This window comes from Leptopilina boulardi, unplaced genomic scaffold, assembly GCF_019393585.1.
Source record: "Leptopilina boulardi isolate dan_hultmark-lab unplaced genomic scaffold, ZJU_Lbou_2.1 LbouV2_316, whole genome shotgun sequence".
NCBI classification, from domain to species: Eukaryota; Metazoa; Arthropoda; class Insecta; order Hymenoptera; family Figitidae; genus Leptopilina; species Leptopilina boulardi.
In genome coordinates, this window is record NW_026137881.1 from 2511451 (window position 1) to 2532800 (window position 21350).

The 21350-nt window shown below is 31.6% G+C and overlaps 1 protein-coding gene across 42 annotated transcripts in view; it reads left to right on the top strand.

Annotated features, from left to right (window-relative positions):
- Positions 1–21350, top strand: part of LOC127283940 (microtubule-actin cross-linking factor 1) — a 298405-nt gene that overhangs the window by 243445 nt on the left and 33610 nt on the right. For 30 of the 42 annotated variants that reach the window (XM_051309088.1, XM_051309099.1, XM_051309085.1 and 27 more), the window contains 7 exons: positions 648–9711; positions 13186–13332; positions 13532–13755; positions 13981–14775; positions 14886–15754; positions 15908–16197; positions 17785–19476. In XM_051309088.1, coding sequence (XP_051165045.1) covers positions 648–9711; positions 13186–13332; positions 13532–13755; positions 13981–14775; positions 14886–15754; positions 15908–16197; positions 17785–19476 — 13081 coding nt within the window. The remainder of the gene's footprint in view (positions 1–647; positions 9712–13185; positions 13333–13531; positions 13756–13980; positions 14776–14885; positions 15755–15907; positions 16198–17784; positions 19477–21350) is intronic. The other 12 variants (XM_051309117.1, XM_051309118.1, XM_051309119.1 and 9 more) reach the window with 2 other exon arrangements.

The window sequence follows — 21350 nt, forward strand, 5'->3', positions numbered from 1 at the left end:
TTAAACACAAAATTGAATTAAAAATCTAATTTAAAATCGTGTTAAACTGGAAACGAAATCCAAAGTCTATTTTTTTTATTTCTGTCTCAAAAATGAATTACGAAATCTAATTTAATTCTTTTTAATTTTAAACTGCAATTTTGCACCGAAATAGAATTAGATTTTCAATTTCTTTCCGATCTAAAACCGAATTGAATTAGATTTTCAATTTCATTCTCAGATTTCTGAATTAAATTATAGTTTTAATTCCGTTTCGAATTTGAAATAAAAAAATTTAAACTTTGTCAAATTAGATTTTTAATTCAATTTATAGATTTAAAAAGTGTAATAAAATTTACATTTCGTCGTAGGTATTAAATTAAATATCGAATTCGGTATTCGGAAAACTTGAATATTTTTTCGCGTCCTTTGGATTTAAATAATTATTATTTGACAACCGATTTTAACTAAAAATAATTTTTTTTTTGCAAATTGTACAACTGGATATTTGAAAATTGTAGTAAAATTAATTTTATTTATTAGTTTTCATTTGTCGATAAAAACCAATTTTTAGTTTGAGGTTATGCTCAAGTTGCATTTAAAAAATACTTTAGATTTGTGATAAAAATTAGTGATAATTAAGAAAACAAAATTTCTTCACAAATCAGATACGAGCGTCATGAATCAACAGCAACGACGTATTCGAGTGAGTATCAACATGTATCATCGAGGGAATCATCGTCGCCTCTCAAAAGGCCCTACGATCGTACAAATGGCGAGACACTCAAATCATCGTCATCGCCAAATGAAGTCGATTCATCGCGAGCTAATTGTTCAAATAGTAGTATGCAATTTAGTGAGATTAGAAGTCTCAAAAAAATTCACAAATCAGAAGAGAATAGCGAAAATTTTATGGAAATAAGAGGTATCGTTCATCCTGTAACAAAGGAAATAATTTCAGTTGGCGAGGCAATAAGCCTTCGTATTTTAGACGTTAGAAATGGTCGTATTGCAACATCCGCCGATGGTAAGACAAGTGTCACCATCAAGGAGGCTGCTAATGCTAAATTAATCGATGATGATCTCGCAAAACGTTTATTAGGACCGTGCGGTATTACAGAGGATGGTCGTCGTATTTCACTTCTCGAGGCAATACAGAGGGAAATTTTTGACGCCGAAAGAGGAGACGATCGTGTTAAGGTAACTTATTTATCAACAGGTGGAATTAGCGTAGCTGATGCGATGAAAGAGGGTTTATTGGATCCCGAAACGGGACAATTTATAATTGCGAGTGGTGAAAAAATTCCCATTGATGAGGCATATTCACGTGGTTATTTGACGCGTTTAAGTACAAGTGTGAATATTAGACAGAATTCAATTTCGTTTGCCGATGCAATTTCACAGGGTTTAGTTGACGATAGACTGGGACGTATTATTGATAGAAATACTGGTGATTCACATTTTCTTGACGAGGCAATTGCCATGGGATTAATTGATTCGGAAATACGTGAAGTTGTAGATACTCGAACTGATACGAAAATTACTGTTGCACAAGCTTTGGATCAAGGTATACTTAATGCGAAATCGGGTAAATATTTAGATGAAAAATCAATGGAAAAATTGTCTTTTAAAGAAGCGCGACGACGACAATTTATTATTAAACCATTGACATTGAAGGATTGTTGTGATATTGAGATTTTTGATCGTGAGAGTGGAAAAATTGCGAGTCCGGCACGTCAAACAAAATTAGGAATTTTAGAAGCAATTTCCCGTGGTGTTTTAGATTCCGATCGTATTAAATCGGTGACCGATACAAAAAATGATTTGAAACTTACACTTTCTGACGCTTTGGCAAGTGGAATTATTCTTCCGGAGGGTAAATACCGTGATGGTAAAACAGAACAAGTGCTTTCGATTCCTGACGCTGTCGATAGGGGGCTAATAACATCGGTTGCGCAAAAATCAATATTTGATATTGAAGGTTTTATGGATCCGGTATCTGGGGAATGGATCAGTTTAAACGCCGCCTTATTGAAAGGATTAGTTAGTCCAAAAGCCGGTGGTTCATTTGTAACTGATTTAAAAAGTGGAAAGACATTGTCGTTGAACGAAGCAATGAACGAGGGACACGCTCGACCTGAAGTTATGGAAATGTTAAATCGAGGAATTGGTATTACGGAGAATGGTCGCGAAATAAGTGTGATAGAGGCAGTTTTACTTGAGCTGCTTGATCCAAAAACTGGTCAATTACTCGATCCACGAAGTAAAAAAATTGTGCCTTTAAAAGAAGCGATTAGACGCGGTCTAATCACGCCAGATGGAGCTGCCTTACTTGCTAGTTTGTTGAATATTACCGTCACTTCACAAACAATGACGAAAACAATTAAAAAATATGTTACAATTACCGAATCTGGTGAGACAATTACGAGGGATTATAAAATTGCGTTTTCAGAAGCCCTGGCTAGGAATTTGATAAATCAAGAAACTAGTGAATTTCGTGATCCTGACACTGGGCGAGTGATGAGTATTCAAGATGCAATTAGAGAAAGTTTACTAGGTGACGTTGCAGATAGTGCATGCTCGTCAAAAAGAATGAAGGAACCAAAACAAATGATGTTTGAAACGACAGTGATTCGTGATATTGGCAGTGATTTATCACCAAAGGCCATTGGAACGACTACAACTATCATCACCAGAGATGTTATTTCCCCAAATCGCGATTCTCCACTGTCTATAATTTCGGAGACGTCACTTTCGATTTCACCTTCTGATTCAGTTGGACAAACATTAAAGACCAATACTGTTTTGGAATTCAGGGAAAGTTCACCTACAAAAGAATGTCCCGAAGTAATGGAAACTGAAATATCAAATAAGAAAGCTGAAGAGATCGATAGAAGAATTTTCGAATTACCACCTGGTGGTTGGATGCTAGCTGAAGTAATTGAGAGAAAACTTTTGGATCCTGAAACTGGTATGTGTATGATCCCAGGCACAGATCGATTGGTTCCATTTGAGGAGTGTGTGAAATTAAGAATTATCAATCCTAATTCTGCCATTGTTATTGATCCCAACGATAGGGGAAATATATCTCTTCTAAAAAGTCTCGAGCAAGGAATTCTAGATTCAACAGGTCACTATTGTCATCCGGTGAAAATAACACTTAAAGAAGCCATTGTTCGAGGTCGCGTGATACTTGAGAATAAAATCATAGAAGTGGAATGTTCCTCTCCGAGATTATTGCAAATCACTAAAATCACGGGTGAACCGGATAAAGTGGAAATTTCGACAATTGATGATCCCACAAAAAGTGCAGTTGTTAACGTTTCAGAGGAACAAAATCTCCTAGATCCCGTGCAAGTAAAACCGGGTGTAATATACGATCCCTCAACAGCTCTGGTGATTTTCACCGAATCGGGAAAATCAGCCGATATTTTAACTGCAATTAACGATGGTGCTTTGCAACCCGAAGTTGTTGTTATCAAAGATCCGCGAACTGGTAAGGAAATTCCCGTGAAAGATGCAATTAGACAAGGAATTTTGGATACCGATCAAGGAAAGTATAAAGACAAAAATGGAAAAGGAATGACACTCGCTGACGCTACGAAATTGGGTCTTGTTGCTGTTTTAGGAGCTCCACTCGTAGCGGCAGCAGCGGCTGTCGAAGCTGTCAAGAGAGCCATGATTGAAGATCCACGAACCGGTGAGAAAATTCCTCGCGAAGTTGCCATTGAACGAGGTCTTGTTAAACCTGATAAAACTCCTAAAGAAGAAATGATTTCCGAAGAGGAATCGGGTCTTTCTCTGAGTGAAAAAACAAGATCGCGAGTGACAACTGAACCAAAGTTCAAAGTCACAATTGGCAGAGCGAGATCTCTGTCTCAAAGTCCAGAGCGTGAGGCAAAACCAATTGTCCTGCAAAAGATGAGAAAGAAAATTATCAGACCGAAAGAAGCTCTAGAATCCGGATTGATGGACAGGGAAACGGCAAAAGTACTGGAGACAAAACTCTCAGGCGATGATGGAGAACCGCTCACATTACTGGAAGCTATCAAAGGTAACAAAATTGATGCAAATCGGGGAAAGATTGTCGATCCTCAAACGGGAGAGGGTTTAACGATAAAGGAAGCTTTTCAACGTGGAATTTTAGATCCAGAGAGCGCCGATATGTTTGTTCCAGTGGCTAAAAGTATTTCAATTCCCGATTTATATAAACAAGGTCTTATCGATCCCAAGGGTGAGATAATTCATCCAGAAACAGGAATGACCCTTAAATTGAATGACGCTATAGTTTGCGAAATTTTGGATCCCAATTCAAAACTTACCGATCCAAATGGACAGAAATTAACAGTTGAAAGTGCCATCGTTAATAATGTGATTGATACCTTGAGATCGGTGGTGAAAACCGAAAATGGCGATATGTCGTTAATTAAAGCCGTTGAAGCTGAAGTATTCGATCCAAATGATTCGAGGAATTTGTCAGAAATTCCACCAGTTGGTATGACATTCCCTGTTGCTTTGAATCGCGGCCTCATTGACGCGAAGAGCAAAGAAATCATTCATCCAATAACCGGTGATCGTTTACCAATTGAGGAGGCAATTAATACAGATTTTATAATGACAGTACCGTATCCATCAACAGCTGACAGTACTGAAGTGACAAAAGCCCTTGATTCGTGTCTCATTGATCAAACTAAAGGAATATTTCAACATCCAAAGACTGGGGAACAAATTCCCATTACCGAGGCAGTTGAATCCGGTCTTTTAGTTATTAAACCACAATCCGAAAATATAGGAACAATAAAAGCAGTCACTGAAACAATTACATCGTATCATACAATGACATCTGAAACTGTTCAACTGGCGAAAGGTTTTGCTCTTGTTAGTCCTACCGAAGTGCAAGATATAAATACTGGAAAAATTCTTCCATTAGACGAGGCCAAGAGGAAAGGAATCGTTCGCGATGATTCAAAATCGAAATCAGAAGAAGAAGAAGCAGAAGAGAATGTGACATTTAGTGAAGCGCTTGAACAAGGTTTAGTAAATCTAGAAACGGGTACATTCACCGATCCTGATTCTGGCAAAATGATGCCAATTTCAAAAGCCATTGAAACTGGTATTCTGGATACTTCGTTACCGACCGAGAAAATGGAAATAGAGAAAGGTCCCTTGACGGTTCTAGAGGCGTTTGAAAAAATCTACGATGAGGAAGCGGAAAAGTTTCACGATCCAGTCACTAAGAAAGAGTATAATCTGTCCGAAGCGATTCAAGTCGGTCTTATCGAGCCAGATTCGGTGGTTTACGATGTAAAATCCGCCAAGGCTGTTACCACCAAAGAGGCAATAGAAAAAGGTTTACTCGATTCAAAAACCGGAAAATTGAAATTCGCCAGCGGAAATTCGATGTCTGTGGCCGATGCTGCAAAATTGGGTTTGTTGGCAGTTGTTGCTGCTCCGATTTTAGCTGGTAAAGCAGTGATCGATGCTGTCAAGAGTAAAAATACCGAAAAGGGAATAAAAGACGCCAAACGAAAAGATCCAGTCGATAAGGAAGATTCCAGACTATTAGTGTTGGGTAAGAAAGATTCCAATAATACTGTCGATAAAGAAGTACTTCAGCCAAGAAAAGCGTCTTCTGAGGAAGAAACTGATGCAATGGACGAACCTTTAGACTCGACGATAGTCACAACAGTTCAAGAAGCCATTGAAAATGAACGAATTGATCCAAGAACGTGTCGCATTTTCATACGAGGTAAAGAATTACCTCACACAATTCATCAAGGTCTTGAACAACACGAAATTAATTTAACAGACACTATAGAAATTTTCTCCAAGACAAAAGTTGAATTATTAGACGATAAAAGATTGAGAATTCACATTTATCCCGATCTAACAGCAGAAAATCTCGCCGAAATGGGTGCATTTAATTTGGAAGCCGATAGATTCGCTGATCCAGTCACTGGAAATTTGGTATCGTTCAATGAATTTGTATTGGCTTTGGAAATATTCGATCCGGATAATGTGTTGGTTCGCGATATAACCACAAAAACGGAGAAATTTGTCTCACTTCGAAAAGCAATTGAAAGACCATTGGTGGATCGAAATGTTGGCTACATGGTAGATCCAAAGAGTGGGAAAAAAATCCCTTTCTTCGAGGCTATTAAACGTGGTTGGATTGTGGAAAATCCAGTGGAATTTAACGAGGAACAACCACTATTGTCACTGGAGGAGATTATAGAAAGTGGTGCTTGTAATTTAATAACTGGTGAGGTTCAGGATATTTCCGGACAGACGATATCATTGGCAAGTGCTATTAGAAATGATCTCATTGATCCCGATTCGGTGAGTATTCGGAATCCTGTAACTGACGAAATAATGCCACTTTCAGAGGCGATTGACGCTGGAATTGTGAATTTGTCGAAAGAAACTATTGTGAATGTAGAGACAAAAGCGGAAATTGATATGAAGGAAGCAATGTCAATGGGTTTGATGGTGCCGAGATTGAGAAAACCCATCTCTTTGGAAGCGGTGATAAATCGCGGTTTATACGAACCGGAAACTGGGAAAATTCTCGATACATTCGCAAATCAGTTTATTGACGTTGAGGAAGCGGTTCGTAGAGGAATTGTCGATGCTTTTATCACTGAATGCGAAGATACAAAAGCGGGTTCCTTCCTCTCGCTGGATGATGCTTTAACTGTAAAATTGATCGTTCCGCTAACGGGCAGATTACGTGATACAAAAGCCGGTAGTCTACTTCCTCTAAATAAGGCCCTTAATCACGGTTTGATAATTACTACACCGTTCTGTCCATCTTTAATCGATGCAATTATTCAAGAATACTATTCACCGAAAACCGGACTTATCTTAAATCCGGCTACAGGTGACGAGGTAACGGTTGCAAAAGCATTGGCAATTGGATTTGTCGATGGGAGAATGATAAAAATAAAAGATGAAAAACAAGATAGGGCTGTTTCGATACAAGAAGCGCAGGAATTGGGTTTATTGGATTTGAAAAAAGGAGTATTGACCTATCCTCATTTAATGACGTTGGACGTGGCTTTTGAGAAGGGTTTTATTTTAAGTACAGTGAAACCTTGGACATTGCAAGAAGCGTTAGCGCATCAGTGTTATGATCAAAAAACAGGGAAATTAATAATTGACGGTGATCGTTTTACATTGGAGGAAGCAATTGCAAAGGGTGTTATTAGTCAGGATAGTCCGTCGATAAAAGATCCAAGGACAGGTGATATAATATCGTTGGGCGATGCCATTAAGCATGGTGTTATTGATCCAAAAAGTGGAACAGCTATGGATCCAATTTCCGGTATTCCATTCAGTTTAACAGAGGCATTGGATCGAGGACTTGTTGTGCCGGCAAAGAGGAAAATCTCCTTACCCGAGGCTGTATTTAAAGGATTCTACGATCCAAAAACAGGACAATTTACCATTCCGGAAACGCAGGAGAAACTTCCCACCGATCGAGCGATACAAAAAGGTGTTCTCGATCCAGCGTCAGCAATTGTACGCGATGGTGACGGTGAAGTAATAACATTCCGCAAAGCAATTAAATCGTTAATTGTCGATCCAAAAGCAGGAACTATTACAAATAGTCGGGGGTTGGCGATTGATTTTCACGAGGCTTTTGAGCAGGGAATTCTTCTAGAGACAAGAAGACCAATGAGTTTCAGCGAAGCGATTTTTAAGGGAATTTTGGATGAAAAAACGGGTACTTTTCTTGATCCACAAACTGGACGTTATTTAACGTTATTGGAAACAATTGAAAATAAATTAATTGACGCCGATTCGGTGATTGTGAAAGATACACGAGCGGAAGAGTGGAGGAAGATTACTTTGGTGGAGGCAATTGAAACGGGTTATATTGATGGTAAAAGTGGAAGAGTTAAAGATTCACAGGGTAGGGAGATAAGTTTAAGTGAAGCTTACGATACTGGTATTATTATTGATAAAAAAGCAGCTGTTTCATTGCAAAAAGCAATTCATCAAGGATTATATGATGAGAAAATGGGTAAGATCATTGATCCAAGTACAGGAAGGAGTGTGACGCTTCATGAGGCAATGAGAAAATGTATTATAAATCCAGTACTCGCTTGTTATTGGGATAAGAGAACAGAACGTGTTTTATCGTTAGCCGAAACATGTAGAGCCGGTGTTATTGATCGTCACGCTGGTACTTTTAAAGATCCAATAACTAATAAAACAGTTTCGTTGACAAATGCCCTGCAATTGGGTCTTATTATCGATATCGAAAATACGGGTTTCAGTTTGTATGATGCACTTTTGATGAATATGTACGATTCCACGAGTGGAAGATTTATACATCCGGCGAGTAATAAAAAATTACTTTTGTCCGAAGCTTGTCAGGAGATGATTAATCCACTGAGGTCGATTGTGAAGAATTCGAAAACTGATCAATATATTCCGTTGGTTGAGGCAATTGCTATGGGTCTAGTGGATAATATTCGTGGAACTTATAATGTACCGGATTCATCGGTGATTATAAATCTTCAAGAGGCGAGGAGGAGAGGTTTAATTGTACCTTACGTGAAACCATTGACAATTGAGGAAGCAATTAAGTGTCAGATTTATTCAGCTGGTAAATTTATTGATCCAATTACTAATGATTCGTATAATTTGTCCGAAGCTATTGAGAAGGGTTTAATTGATTCTGAAACAACGGCATTGAAAGACGCCAATACTGGACAGTTAAAATCCATCTTGACTGGAATTCAAGATGGTACGATTGATATTTTACAAAGTAGTGTTCTTGATCCAAAAACAAAACGTATGTATAATTATGAAATTGCTCTTGAACGTGGATTATTGGTGACTGTTGAACCGACAATTCATGTAGATTTGCCAAAAATTGACAGGGAGAGTATTAAAGAATGTACACTTGATGAGGCGATTTGTTATGAATTAATTGATCCTAAAAATTCGGTGGTGAAAGATCCGAGAAATGGAAGATTTATCAGTGTCAGTGGAGCGTTAGCTGAGAATGTTATTGATTCGTCAAAGAAAGGTTGTTTTGAATCACAAATGAAAATACGTCCCCAGTGTGTGAAATTTGAGAATTTTGTCGTCTATCATGAGAAACCGATGTCATTTGAAATGGCCGTTGAGGAGGGTCATTTGATTCTTGAAACTGGTAAATTTACTGATCCAAAAACAATGAGTACACTCACACTGAAGGAGGCTGTCACTCATGGTGCAATTGATCCTGATTCTGCTTTAATTAAAGATACGGAGAAGAAAAAATTGGTTAAACTCGCTGAAGCTTTCCGTCGTGGAATGATGGACGCTGAGAAGGGTAATGTTTTGGATACTGAATCGTCGAGATTGTATACATTGTCAAAAGCAGTTGATTTAGGTTTATTGGCAACGGAAAAACAGGGAATTTCTTTTATTGAAGCTTTACAATATGGTCTTTACGATCAGACGAGTGGTAGTTTTCATGATCCTTTTGCAATCACTTCTTCAGTTGATGGTAAACGTTCTTTAACATTACTTGAGGCAATAGATTCAGGTTTAATTGATCCCAGTACAACGGTGATTAAAGATCCTGTTAGTGGTGATATTTTGAGTTTATTGGAGGCAATTAATGAGGGAAAAGTTGATCCGACAATGGGAAAGATTTTAGATAATTCAAATAGCAAAGGTTTGGATTTCATCAAGGCATTGGAACATGGATTTATTCTCGCAGCAGAAGCTCGGGTAAGTGATGATTTTTATTTCTTTCTTTTTTATTCCGATATATTTTTTTTCTCTTTTTTTAAAAGAAGCTTGCTATTTGGGATTGGAATATTTTCAATTTGCTCTTTTTTTTAAAAAAAAAAAAAAAGAATCCATTTTTTGCATTTTTAAATGGATTATTTCATTATTTTTATTGCTCATCTTTTCGTGATCATCATTTTTCTCCCGAAGGCTTTTTGGCATGGTCCCATCGCATGGACCGTTGATATTAATCACTTTTTAATCTATTATGTATAATATATTTTATTTATGGGACTGAAGTTCTGAACGTTCAAATGAATACCAAAATTTTTTACTGCTTTTTAACTTCAAATTTTATTAAAAAATATTGTTTCCTGTATCGAAAAATAAATCAATCTTTTATGTATTTTTTTATTTTTCATTGCTGTGGTAATTTAAAAAAAAATTATTTCGTTCATTTGAACTTCAGGCAGATATTTATTTTATTTTTCGTTTTGCAATTTTTAAAAGGCAATTTTGGATTTTTTTCTGATTTGTAAATATTTGAAGTAATGGGAAAATTCAAATGATAATCATTTTTGTAAGGGTGAAAAAATTAATGACTTTGTTTTAGAAATTGAAAAATAATTATCTAATGAATAATTGAATAAAGAATTGCAAAATTTTGAAATTTAGTAATCTGTTTATTTGGAGAAAAATTAATTTTCGAAATAATTATAATTGATAAAAAAAAGACAAATAAATATAATTTTTGCGAAAATTATACAAAAATTTTAATAAAAATGTAACTAAGCAAAAATTCTAATAGTTTTACTATCGGAAATGAATCCAAATTTTAAATAAAAAGGATTATTAATTGATTAATATTATTAAAATTCAAAATTGAAAATTAGAAAAATTTTCTAAAATAAAAATGTTTAATTAGTTTATCAAATTGAAATTTTCTTTTTACTAGTTGAAATATCCGTATTAAATAAATATTTTTCATTAAAATTTAAATAATTATAAATTAAATTTTCTTAATTATTTAATTTTTATAAATAGTATTTTTTGTATATAATTTAATATTATTCTCCCCTTCACATGGAATGATTAAAAAAAATAGAATTCCCTTTGCACAATAGATTAGAAATTTTTATTAAAATATTTTTCTAAATTTATTTATAAAAAAAACACCATATCTCATTTTTTTTTTTTAATCAATCCGAATGCTGGCTTATGATGTTTTGTCTCGTTTTTACAGTGTTCCCATGTCACACAACACTTACATCTCCGTGCTTATTATCATTTAACGTATGGGGCTAGTAATGATCAACTTCTACTGACACTAACTGCTCGTGTTGTGCTGTGGCGTAGTACGGCCGACAAAATCTATGGCCACAAAAAAGCACACGTCATAACAAAAAAAAAAAAAAAATTCGTTCGACATCGCTTCTGTTTTAAATATTCATTAATCCAAATTCGTTTTATCGCATCAGCAATGCTAATTCGGCCTTTTATTACTATTATTATTTGATAAGTTTATATTTATAGTATTAATTTAATAATTACAATCCTTTTTTTCAAAAAAAAGATTGTAATATTTGATTGTAATATTTTGTTTTTGTATTCATTTTGTAATTTAAGTCTTTTTTTTAGATATAAATATTGTGATATTTAGTAATATTATGTTTTAATAACAATACTGAGGACGATTTTAATATTATCGATTTTTATTGTGTAAAAATTGATAATTTTTAATATAATTAATTTTTTATTACTATTAGTAATAAAAAATTAATTGTAAATTTTTTCTCATTTGTATTTCGTATTAATTTTTTTTTTTCATTGTTTGATCTAAGGCCAAATTAGTTTTTGTTAAAAATTATTATGGAAAATAGGTAATCATTTTAAAAAATCTGATTTTTTTTAAACTACAATAAATATTGTAGCAGATTTGTGATTTACAATGATCAAATGCATTTTTTCATGTCATTTGCATGGTTTGATTCTAAGAAGTTTTTGCAATTTTTTTCTAGTTGCTTGATTTATTGGTATAATTTTTTCATTTACGGAAAATTCATTTATTGTACTTTACTTTTTCTCTTTTTTTCTTTCTTCTTCTTCTTCTTCTTCTTCTTCATTTGAATAGGTTAAATTAATGAAGAATTTTTTTTTAGATTTAATTTTCGGTAACTTAAATTTGTTTCAGAAATAAAGTCGAAAATATCAATCTTAAATAAATAATTAAATTTTTTTTTATTTTGTTTCGGAAAATTATATTTTAATAAAATTTACTTTTAAATTAACAAATTTAATGGTTAACATTAATTGAATCGTAACAAAAATTAGTCCAAATTTTCATTTGGAATTTTTCATTTTTCTGATTTATAAAAATTTTCCACAATTGTTTGTCCGATTTTTATTTTTTCAATAAACGGACTTATTTTCAGTTTCGAATATAATGTGAAAGAAAATGAAAAAAAGTATTTAATATTGAAAGATCAAAAAATTAGAAAAAGGGAATTGAAAAAATTGAAAATAAAATTTTTATTTAAAAAAGAAAATTAAAAGAAAAATTAAGTTTGAATTTTTTTTTTTTTAATGAAATGTAAAAAAATAATGTAAATACAAGTCCTTAATGTTGTTAATGAAACATAATATTCAAAGATTAACTTTATAACTTCGTTATCGTTACTATAACATTTGTTTTTCTCTCTCTATACTTTTTTTTAACAGATGTTTGCTATTTACTGATTATTATTATTATTATTATTATTGTTTTTTAATTTACTTTCAATTCAATTGTTTATAATACTTTCTTATGTTTCTTATTAATTGTGTGTGTAAACTTTTTTATGTTTTCAGGTATTTTCGTTATTATGATTTAAAAATATTCTGCAAGACTATATTTTATATATATATATATATGAAAAACTACCTGCATTTTATACTTTTACATTTCTTCATAATATGAATGAAAAAAAAAAAAAAACTACATTCATCGTTGTCACTCTCCTTCACGATTGTGCGTTTTAATTTATTTGCTTGTGAAGAAGTCCTTTATAAATACAAAAGGCTTCTAAATTTTTTATATGTATATCATTTTTTTGTTTTTATTTTATTTTTTTTTTGGCTTCAAACTGCATATGAAAAAAACATACATGATTGTGCAGTCCTTGCAGATAAATTAAAGCTATACCGATGCCCATTTTGTTATTGTATATGTATTCTATTTTACGACATTGCGTTACATATTATCGTTTTTATTTTTATTTCGTGTGTTTGTGCTTGCATGTGTGTGAGGTATGCCTTAAAAATATGATTGACAAAATTCTTTCTTTTTCCTCTAATTTATTATTATTATATAGCTCTGCCATTGGTAAGATGGTAGAATTTTTGGTTCTCTTTTTCTTTATTGTCTTAATTTTCTTTTTTTTCTTTTTGATATTTTTCTAATGGTTTTGTTTTTATCTTCATTACAATTTATTATAGCAAGCCGTTGAGGAGAAATACAAATTGTGCGATGAACAACTTACAAAATTACTTCAATGGATCACCGATGTCGAGGACAAATTGGCCAATCAGGATGTTGTCAAGGAGGATATTGAGGATCTTAGAAATCAAATTAATATCATGAAGGTAAATGATCTTTTTTTTTGTTTTCTTTTAATTATTATTCTTCATTTGCGAATTGTTTTGAACTTTTCTAATTTTTCTTTTTTTCTCCAATCTTTTAATTACTTTAATTTATTTATTATTAATAAAATTTTTTTTTCTTCTTTTTTGTTTTGTTTTTTATTTTGCCATCGGAATAAAATTTGAAAAATATTTATTGCAGCAAATAAAGGAAGATTTGGATGCACACACTCGCTCCATATCATCTTGTTTGGACCAAGTGAGACAAGTGGTTCTAACCGGAAGTGATGTTCTTTCAAGTGATGAGATTTCGACATTGGAAAAGAATGGTCGCTCACTTAAAACTCGATTCGATCGTGCTTTCGATCGTACCGATCGTTTGCTGAGACGTCTCACTGTCGCTCGTGACGAACTAACGAAATTCAAGTAAGAAAATAAAAAATTTTTAGATTTTCAAATTTTGTAAAAATAGAATTTAATAATAAAAAAAAATTTTAATATAATTTTTTAGTAAATTTATAAATAAAAAAATTAAGTAAAAATTTAAAAAGAATAATTAAGTGAAAAAAAATTATAAATAAAAAACTAATTTAGTGAAAACAAAATTTTCAAGGCAAAGTAATAATTTTTTTTTTTTTCCCTTATTCTTAGGAACGAAGTGTCATCATTTTCAATTTGGTTGGACAAGGCACGTCGTGTTCTCGAGGAAAAAGAAAGATCACTCGCTGATTTGGATAAATTAACAAGCAGCACAGATACAACACGTGATTTTATAAGCGATGTTATTGCACATCAAGCCGATTTACGATTTATTACAATGGCAGCACAAAAATTTGTTGACGAAAGTAAAGAGCATTTACAAATTTTAAATGATTTTCGAACAAGTCTACCGCAACGTTTACCCCATAAAGAGCCAATTTCTAGTCAAGATTCACCTGTACGCAGTGAAGTGTCAATTGTCACTGCACAATATAAAGATTTATTGGCGCGTGCCAATAATTTATCGGATAAATTATCGGGCGTTGGTGGACGACAACGTGACTATAATGATTCATTGGAAAAGGCAAGAGCATGGTTACGTGACGTTGAACCAAAAGTACATCGTATTATTGCCGAGCCAATATCTGGTGAACCAAAACAAGTGGAAGATCAATTGAGTAAGGCGAAAGCATTGAATAATGAATTATTGGCAAATGAACGTTTAGTGGAGAATGCCAAAGCAAGTGTTGATGCACTTTTACGTTCTTTGGAGGGACAATTGACGCCACTTGAAGTTCGTCATTTGGAGGAGCCAGTTAGGGAAGTTGAGGATAAATATCGTCAATTGAGTAATGCATTGGCCGATAAATGTCAGGAACTTGAAACTGCATTGGTCAAGAGTCAAGGTGTACAGGATGCATTGGATAGTTTGGTCTCGTGGCTCAACAATGTCGAGAGTCAATTCAAGTAAGTTTTCTATTTTTCATCAACATTTAATTTTAAACGATATTTTGGTAAAAAAAAAAATTTAGAAATTATTTTTCAAAAAAATTGACATAATTTTTCTCCTTTTCTAGAAATCTTCAACGACCAGCGAGTTTATTGAAGGAACGCCTCGAGGAACAACAAAGCGAACAACGTGTCTTTCAAGCTGATTTGGACAATCATCGCGCAAGCGTTGAGGCAATAACATCAAGTGCACAAGATCTTTTATTAAATTCAAGTAATGCACGTGTCGCTAAACGAACTGAAGCAAAATTAAAAGACGTTCAAAGTCGTTTTGAAAAACTCATGGAAAAATCACTTCGTCGCGGTGAATTTCTCGATGAAATTTCACAAGCACTACATGAATTCCTCACTGAAAGTGCAAAATTCGATACATGGTATTCGCATATGATTGAATTATTAGAGTCGCGCGATATCACGAAACTTGAAATTTCTGAACATGAAAGTAAAATGGCACAATTGGCCGATAAACGTGAGGATCAACGTGGTAATTTTGAGGATTTAATACGCAATGGAAAGAATCTTGTTTCAAAGAAAGATATTACTGATGCATCGGGAATAAGGGATAAAATTAAAGCACTTGAATCACAATGGAAGGAATTGAGTAATTTATTGGATGAGAAACAACGTTTAAGTAAATCACGCGCTGAACGTCTTTATGCTTATGAAAAATTACGTGATCAAGTTATTGATTGGTTGAATCGTACTGAAAATCGTGTTCAACGTTTACATCCAGTTGCCGTTGATCTTGAAATTTTGAAGAAACAAATTGAGGATTTGAAACCAATACAAAAGGAATATCGCGATTATGGAAATACTGTTGATAAAGTAAATGATCTTGGAATTGCTTATGATAGTTTGTTAAAGGAACGTGGTGACAGTCCAACTAGACGACGAGGTAGTTCGAGTCCTACGAAACGTCCAAATATCACGAGTCCACGTAAGATTTTATTTTAGTAAAAAACGATTTTCTTTTTATCACATTTAGGTTTCTCGAGGCGCACGCATTTTTTTTTATAAACACGCTTCACATATCAAGGCACAAACCATAGACACACAAGCTTTAGTTATTTTATTTAAATTTTTTTTATAGTACGCCGAATGTCACAAGATGGTCGTTCACCTTCCCCCACTAAGTCATATGCAGTTCAAAGTCCGGTGTCTCCAGGTGGTAGCAGTGGATTTAGCAGTCGACGATCAAGCCAGGATGGTTTCCATTTGGAGGAATTGTCACTGGTTCAACAACAATTGTCGGAGATTAATAATCGCTATGGTTTATTGGGCGTGAGACTCACTGATCGACAAACTGAGCTTGACAATATTCGCGAGGAACTTCGCAAACATCTTGATAATCTCAAAACTCTATCACAATTCCTTGATAAGGTGAGAATCAACTTTTGCTTTTTTTTTTTTATTGAATTCCTTTTTTTATTTTTTAAATTCTTTCTTTTTTTTAAAAAATTAGTTACATTTTTATTCAATTGTATTAAGTTTTGTCATTTTTATTTTAATTCTACCAATTTTTTTTTAAGAAAAATAAACTAAAAATAAATTTACATTTCTTAAGGGAAAAAAATTTCTTCAATTTTTAACAGGAAAATTGTTTATAAAAATTGAATTTTTTTAAATACAATTATTGAAAAATTTAATTATTTTTAAAAATTTTACTATTTTCAAATTTTACTTCTTTTTAAAATTCGAATGTTTTTAAATTTAGTTGTGGTAGAATTTCAATAATTGTATGACAAAATTCGATATTTTTTTTCACTGGTATTTAAATTCACTTGTTTTTAAAATTAAACTATTTTTTAAATTTAATTATGTTAAAATTTCAATTGTTTCAAAATTTTCTTTTTTGTCATATTTAATTATTTTAAAAATTCCAACTATTTAATAAAATTAAGTTGTTTAAATACAATTATTGCAAAATTAATTTTAAATTCACTTATTTTAAAAACTATTTTTAGAAGTAAATTATTTTAAAAATTTTATAACTAAAAATTTAAAAAGTCAATTATTTTAAAAAATTCATTCATTAATTTTAGAATCATATAATAGAATTTATTCACTGATTCTTCATATTTTTGTTTTCATTTTTTAGTTTTTATACAAAAAAATTTTAATTCTATTTATTTTCATTGTTTCTAAACTCAATTAATTTTTAAATTCTTTGATATTGTGAAAACTGAGTTGTTTTTTTTTCACTTTCTATTTATTAAAAATTTATGAAGTTTATTAATTTTTTCTCATATTTACAAACTTTTCTAATAAATGAATTTAATTTTTAAGTTCATTTCTTGCAAAATTCATTTATTATCATATTTAATTTCTTTGAAAAATTTACTTATTTTGTTAAATCAATTATTTTTTTCAATCTTAATAAAACAAAATAAGTAATACTTTTATCATATTTTCTGGATGCGATTTTTTTGATTTCAATTAAAAAAACTTGATTCTTCAAATGGTATATAATTTTGCAATAAATGAAAATTAATAATTTGAAAATAAATTTAAAATTGCTATGTTAAAAATATTTTTTCAAAGAAATTTTAATTGTGCTCTTCAAAATAGATTAAAATTTCAAACAAATTTGTTTGATTCTAAGAAAATTATAACATTTTAAATTCTGTCGAATGAATCAACTAATGTTAGGCAGGGTTTCCACGGGTCATGGAAATCAGGGAAAAATTAGGAAATTTTTTGAAAAGTACTGAAGAAATGTCAAATTTCTAAAAATGCTACTTTTAATTATAATTTTTGAAATTTTCAATTCAAATTTTTACTTTAAAAAATTATTGTCTTAATTTTTTATAATTGAAAACCTCTTGAAATATTTTCATTATTTAGGGAAAAAAATTTAATTCCGACAAAAAATCAGGGAAAAAGCAAATTAAAATTTTTGTGTCAAACTAATAATTAAAAATATACCCTGTAAATTCTAATAAAAAAAAAAATTATTATTATTTCCAGGTTCAACGACAATTGCCAAAGGAAACAATTCCAGCAACAAAGGAAGAAGCCGACAAAATGGTAAAACAAATAAAGCTAATCGTTGAGGAAATGTACGAGAAACAATCGCTATTGGACAGTACAAGAACACAGGTTCGCGATTTAGTGAGACGCAAAAAGGGTGCCGATGGTGCCGATCGTCTAAATGATGAACTAGAAGACGTATCAAGCCGCTGGAAATCAATTTCCGATCGTTGTAAAGATCGAATTAAATTTCTCGAAGATATGAAACAATTTCACGATACATACGAGGCACTTAATTCGTGGTTGGGCGTAAAGGAAAAAATGTTGGGCGCCCTTGGACCAATATCATCTGATCCACGAATGGTTGCAAGTCAAGTGCAACAGGTACAAGTTTTACGTGAAGAATTCCGTACACAACAACCACAGCTCGATCATTTGATACAAGTTGGCGAGAGTATAATTGCAAGAATATCACCCGATTCAATTGATGGTCAAAAAATAAGTCACAAATTACAAAATATATTGCAACGTTGGTCGGATCAATTGAGTCGTCTCGATGAACGTGCACAAAGTTTAGGCGATGCCGTTGATACGAGTCGTGAATTTGACGCGAGTCTCAATCGTTTACGCGATGCACTACAGGCAATATCGGATAATCTTGATGATTTGCCATTGGATAAAGATCCTGAGGAGCAATTGCGTAAAATTGAAAATCTCGAACGACAACTAGAGGGACAACGACCATTGTTGGCTGACGCTGAAGCGGCAGGTGCACAATTATGCGAAGTACTCAGTGATCCTGCATCGCGTTCTGAAATACAAGGAAAACTTGCGTCCGTGGAGAAATTGTACAATAATTTACAAAAGAAATTGGATCATCGTAAAGCGGAAATTGAGGGTAATCTTCGCGATGGACGTCAATTTGAGGCGTCGTGCAGTAAAACACTTGGTTGGCTTGCTGATGAACTTGGCAATATGTCGGAGAAATTACTTGTCTCGGCTGATCGTGAAATATTGCAACAACAACTCGATCATCATGAACCGGTTTATCGAAATGTAATGGGCAAAGAGCATGAGGTGATAATGCTTTTGAATAAGGGACGTGATATACTTGCAAGATCACAAAAAACTGAGAATCGTTCATTGCAACGCGATTTAGATAAAATGCAATCGCAATGGGATCGTTTGAAGAAGGACACTGTGGAGCGTCACACGAGACTACAAACGTGCGCTGAACATTGTAAGAAATATTATCGTGCACAGGACATGTTTTTACCGTGGTTGCGTCAGGCTGAGGATAAATTGGAAAGTTTGAAACCAGCATCATTTAAACGTAAGGATATTGAGAAACAATTGAAGGAATTGTCATCATTTAGAAATGAGGTTTGGAAACGTTCGGGTGAATTTGAAAATAATAAAACACTTGGCGAGACATTTGTTTGCGCCTGTGATATTGATAAGGATGTGGTGAAAAATGAATTGAGCGCAATGAAAACAAGATGGGATAAATTGAATAATGATCTTTTGGAGAGGACACAATCTTTGGAGGATACGGCGAGACATTTGTCTGATTTCAATGAAAATCTACGTGATTTACAGCACAGTTTGCAGAGATGTGAGGATAAACTTGCTTCACATGATGCGCTCGGTGGAGCGGCTAAAGATCCGAAACTACTCGATAGAATAAAGGTGAGTCAATTTTTATTTCAAATAAATTTTTTTAACGTTTACCGAAAAAAAATTTTATTCCAATTTTATTTATTACGCAATAATGCAGTTGTTAAAATAAAATTTTTCTTAAATTAAAACATTTATTTTTAATTCAGGAAAATACTTCATTTTGTTTATAAATTATAAAATTTTTAATTAATGTAGCTTTTAAAAAATTACAAACGGTGAAGTTTTCAAAAACCCAACATAAAAAGAAGGAAAGTACATATTATAACAGCTGCGATTTTGTGCTCCCTGCATGCTTCTGCCCTCTGGCGGCGAAAGAACGTAACGAACCTGTTATTATATTACTTTTCCTTTTTCAATCGCGTTTTTGTATGAATTCAAGTAATTAATTTTAATATTCAGGTATAAAAAGGCAACTAATACAATATGGTGTCATAAATGGTTTATTATGACTAGACTTACAGTCGATTCTATTGTCCTTATTTGTCATCTTCTCTCTTTATTTTTCTTCTGTAATATTTAATATTTTAATTTAATATTTGAACGAAAAATAAATTAAATATCTATTTAAAAAAAATATATTTATTTATAAACGAAACAAAAATTATTTAACAATCGCATTTTTGTTTGAATTCAAGTAATTAATTCTAATATTCAGGTATAGAAGGACAACTAAAACAATAGTAGGTCATAAACGGTTTATTATGACTAGACTTACAGTCGACTCTATTGTTCTTTTGGAATATTTTAATTTAATATTTTAACCAATTTATTTTTTTTCAATCGAATTTTAGACCAAATTTTTGTTAAACAAAATTTTTTACTATGAAATATATTTTAAAAAAAATGAAATTTCCTTTAAAAGAAAATTCTCTCTTGTATTTAATAATATAATAATAATAATAATTTTTATAATATAATAATTGTCTAAAATTTTTAAAAAAATCTGCAAATAAACTATCAAAAATTTCCATTCAAAATCACTTAAAATTCAATTACATATTTTCAAAAATTTCAATTATTTCTATAATTTTTCATTTAAAACTTTAGGAAAAATAATTTCAACTGTAACTCTTTCAAAATTCAATTACTTTTAATGATTTTTATAATATTTTCCGAAATTTCAATTATCTGAAAGTATTTTTTAATTAGATAAAAACTTTTAAAGTTCAACTTTTGTCTGCATTTACTAATAAATTATTTAGAAACAGAAATCACCGAAAATTTCAATCAAAAAATCACTTGAAATTTAATTATTTTCAAAAATTTGAATTAAAAAAATTCTCTAAAATTTAATTAAAATCTGAAATTTAACAAAAAATTTGGAAATTCAATTATTTCTAAAAAATTCTAATGTAACTTTTCCAAAATTCAATTATTTCTAATGATTTTTGTAATATTCTTCAAAAATTCAATTATTTGACAGCATTTTTCAATTAAAATCTTTTGAAATTCAATTTTTGTCTGTAATTTCTAATAAATTTTTCAATGACAGAAATCATAAAAAATTTTAAACTAAAAATCAGTTGAAGTTCAATTATTTTCAAAAATCTGAATTGTAAATCTTTGAAACTTAAATTTTTTTTAAAAAATATTATCTATAAAGTTATTTGATAAATTATTTACAATTTTAAAAAATTTAATTATTGCCTGAAATTTATCAAAATCTTTTGAAATTCAATAATTTTTGAAAAATTTTAACTTTACTTCTTCTAAAATTCAATTATTTTTAATAATTTTAATATTTCTTTAAAAATTCAATTATTTAAAAAAGTTTCAAATAAAAACTCTAAATTTTAATTATTGTCAGAAATTTAAAAAAAAAAAAAAACTACAGCGGTTTAAATTTGCAGAAAATTTATTTCAAATTTAAAATCTGTTTCAAT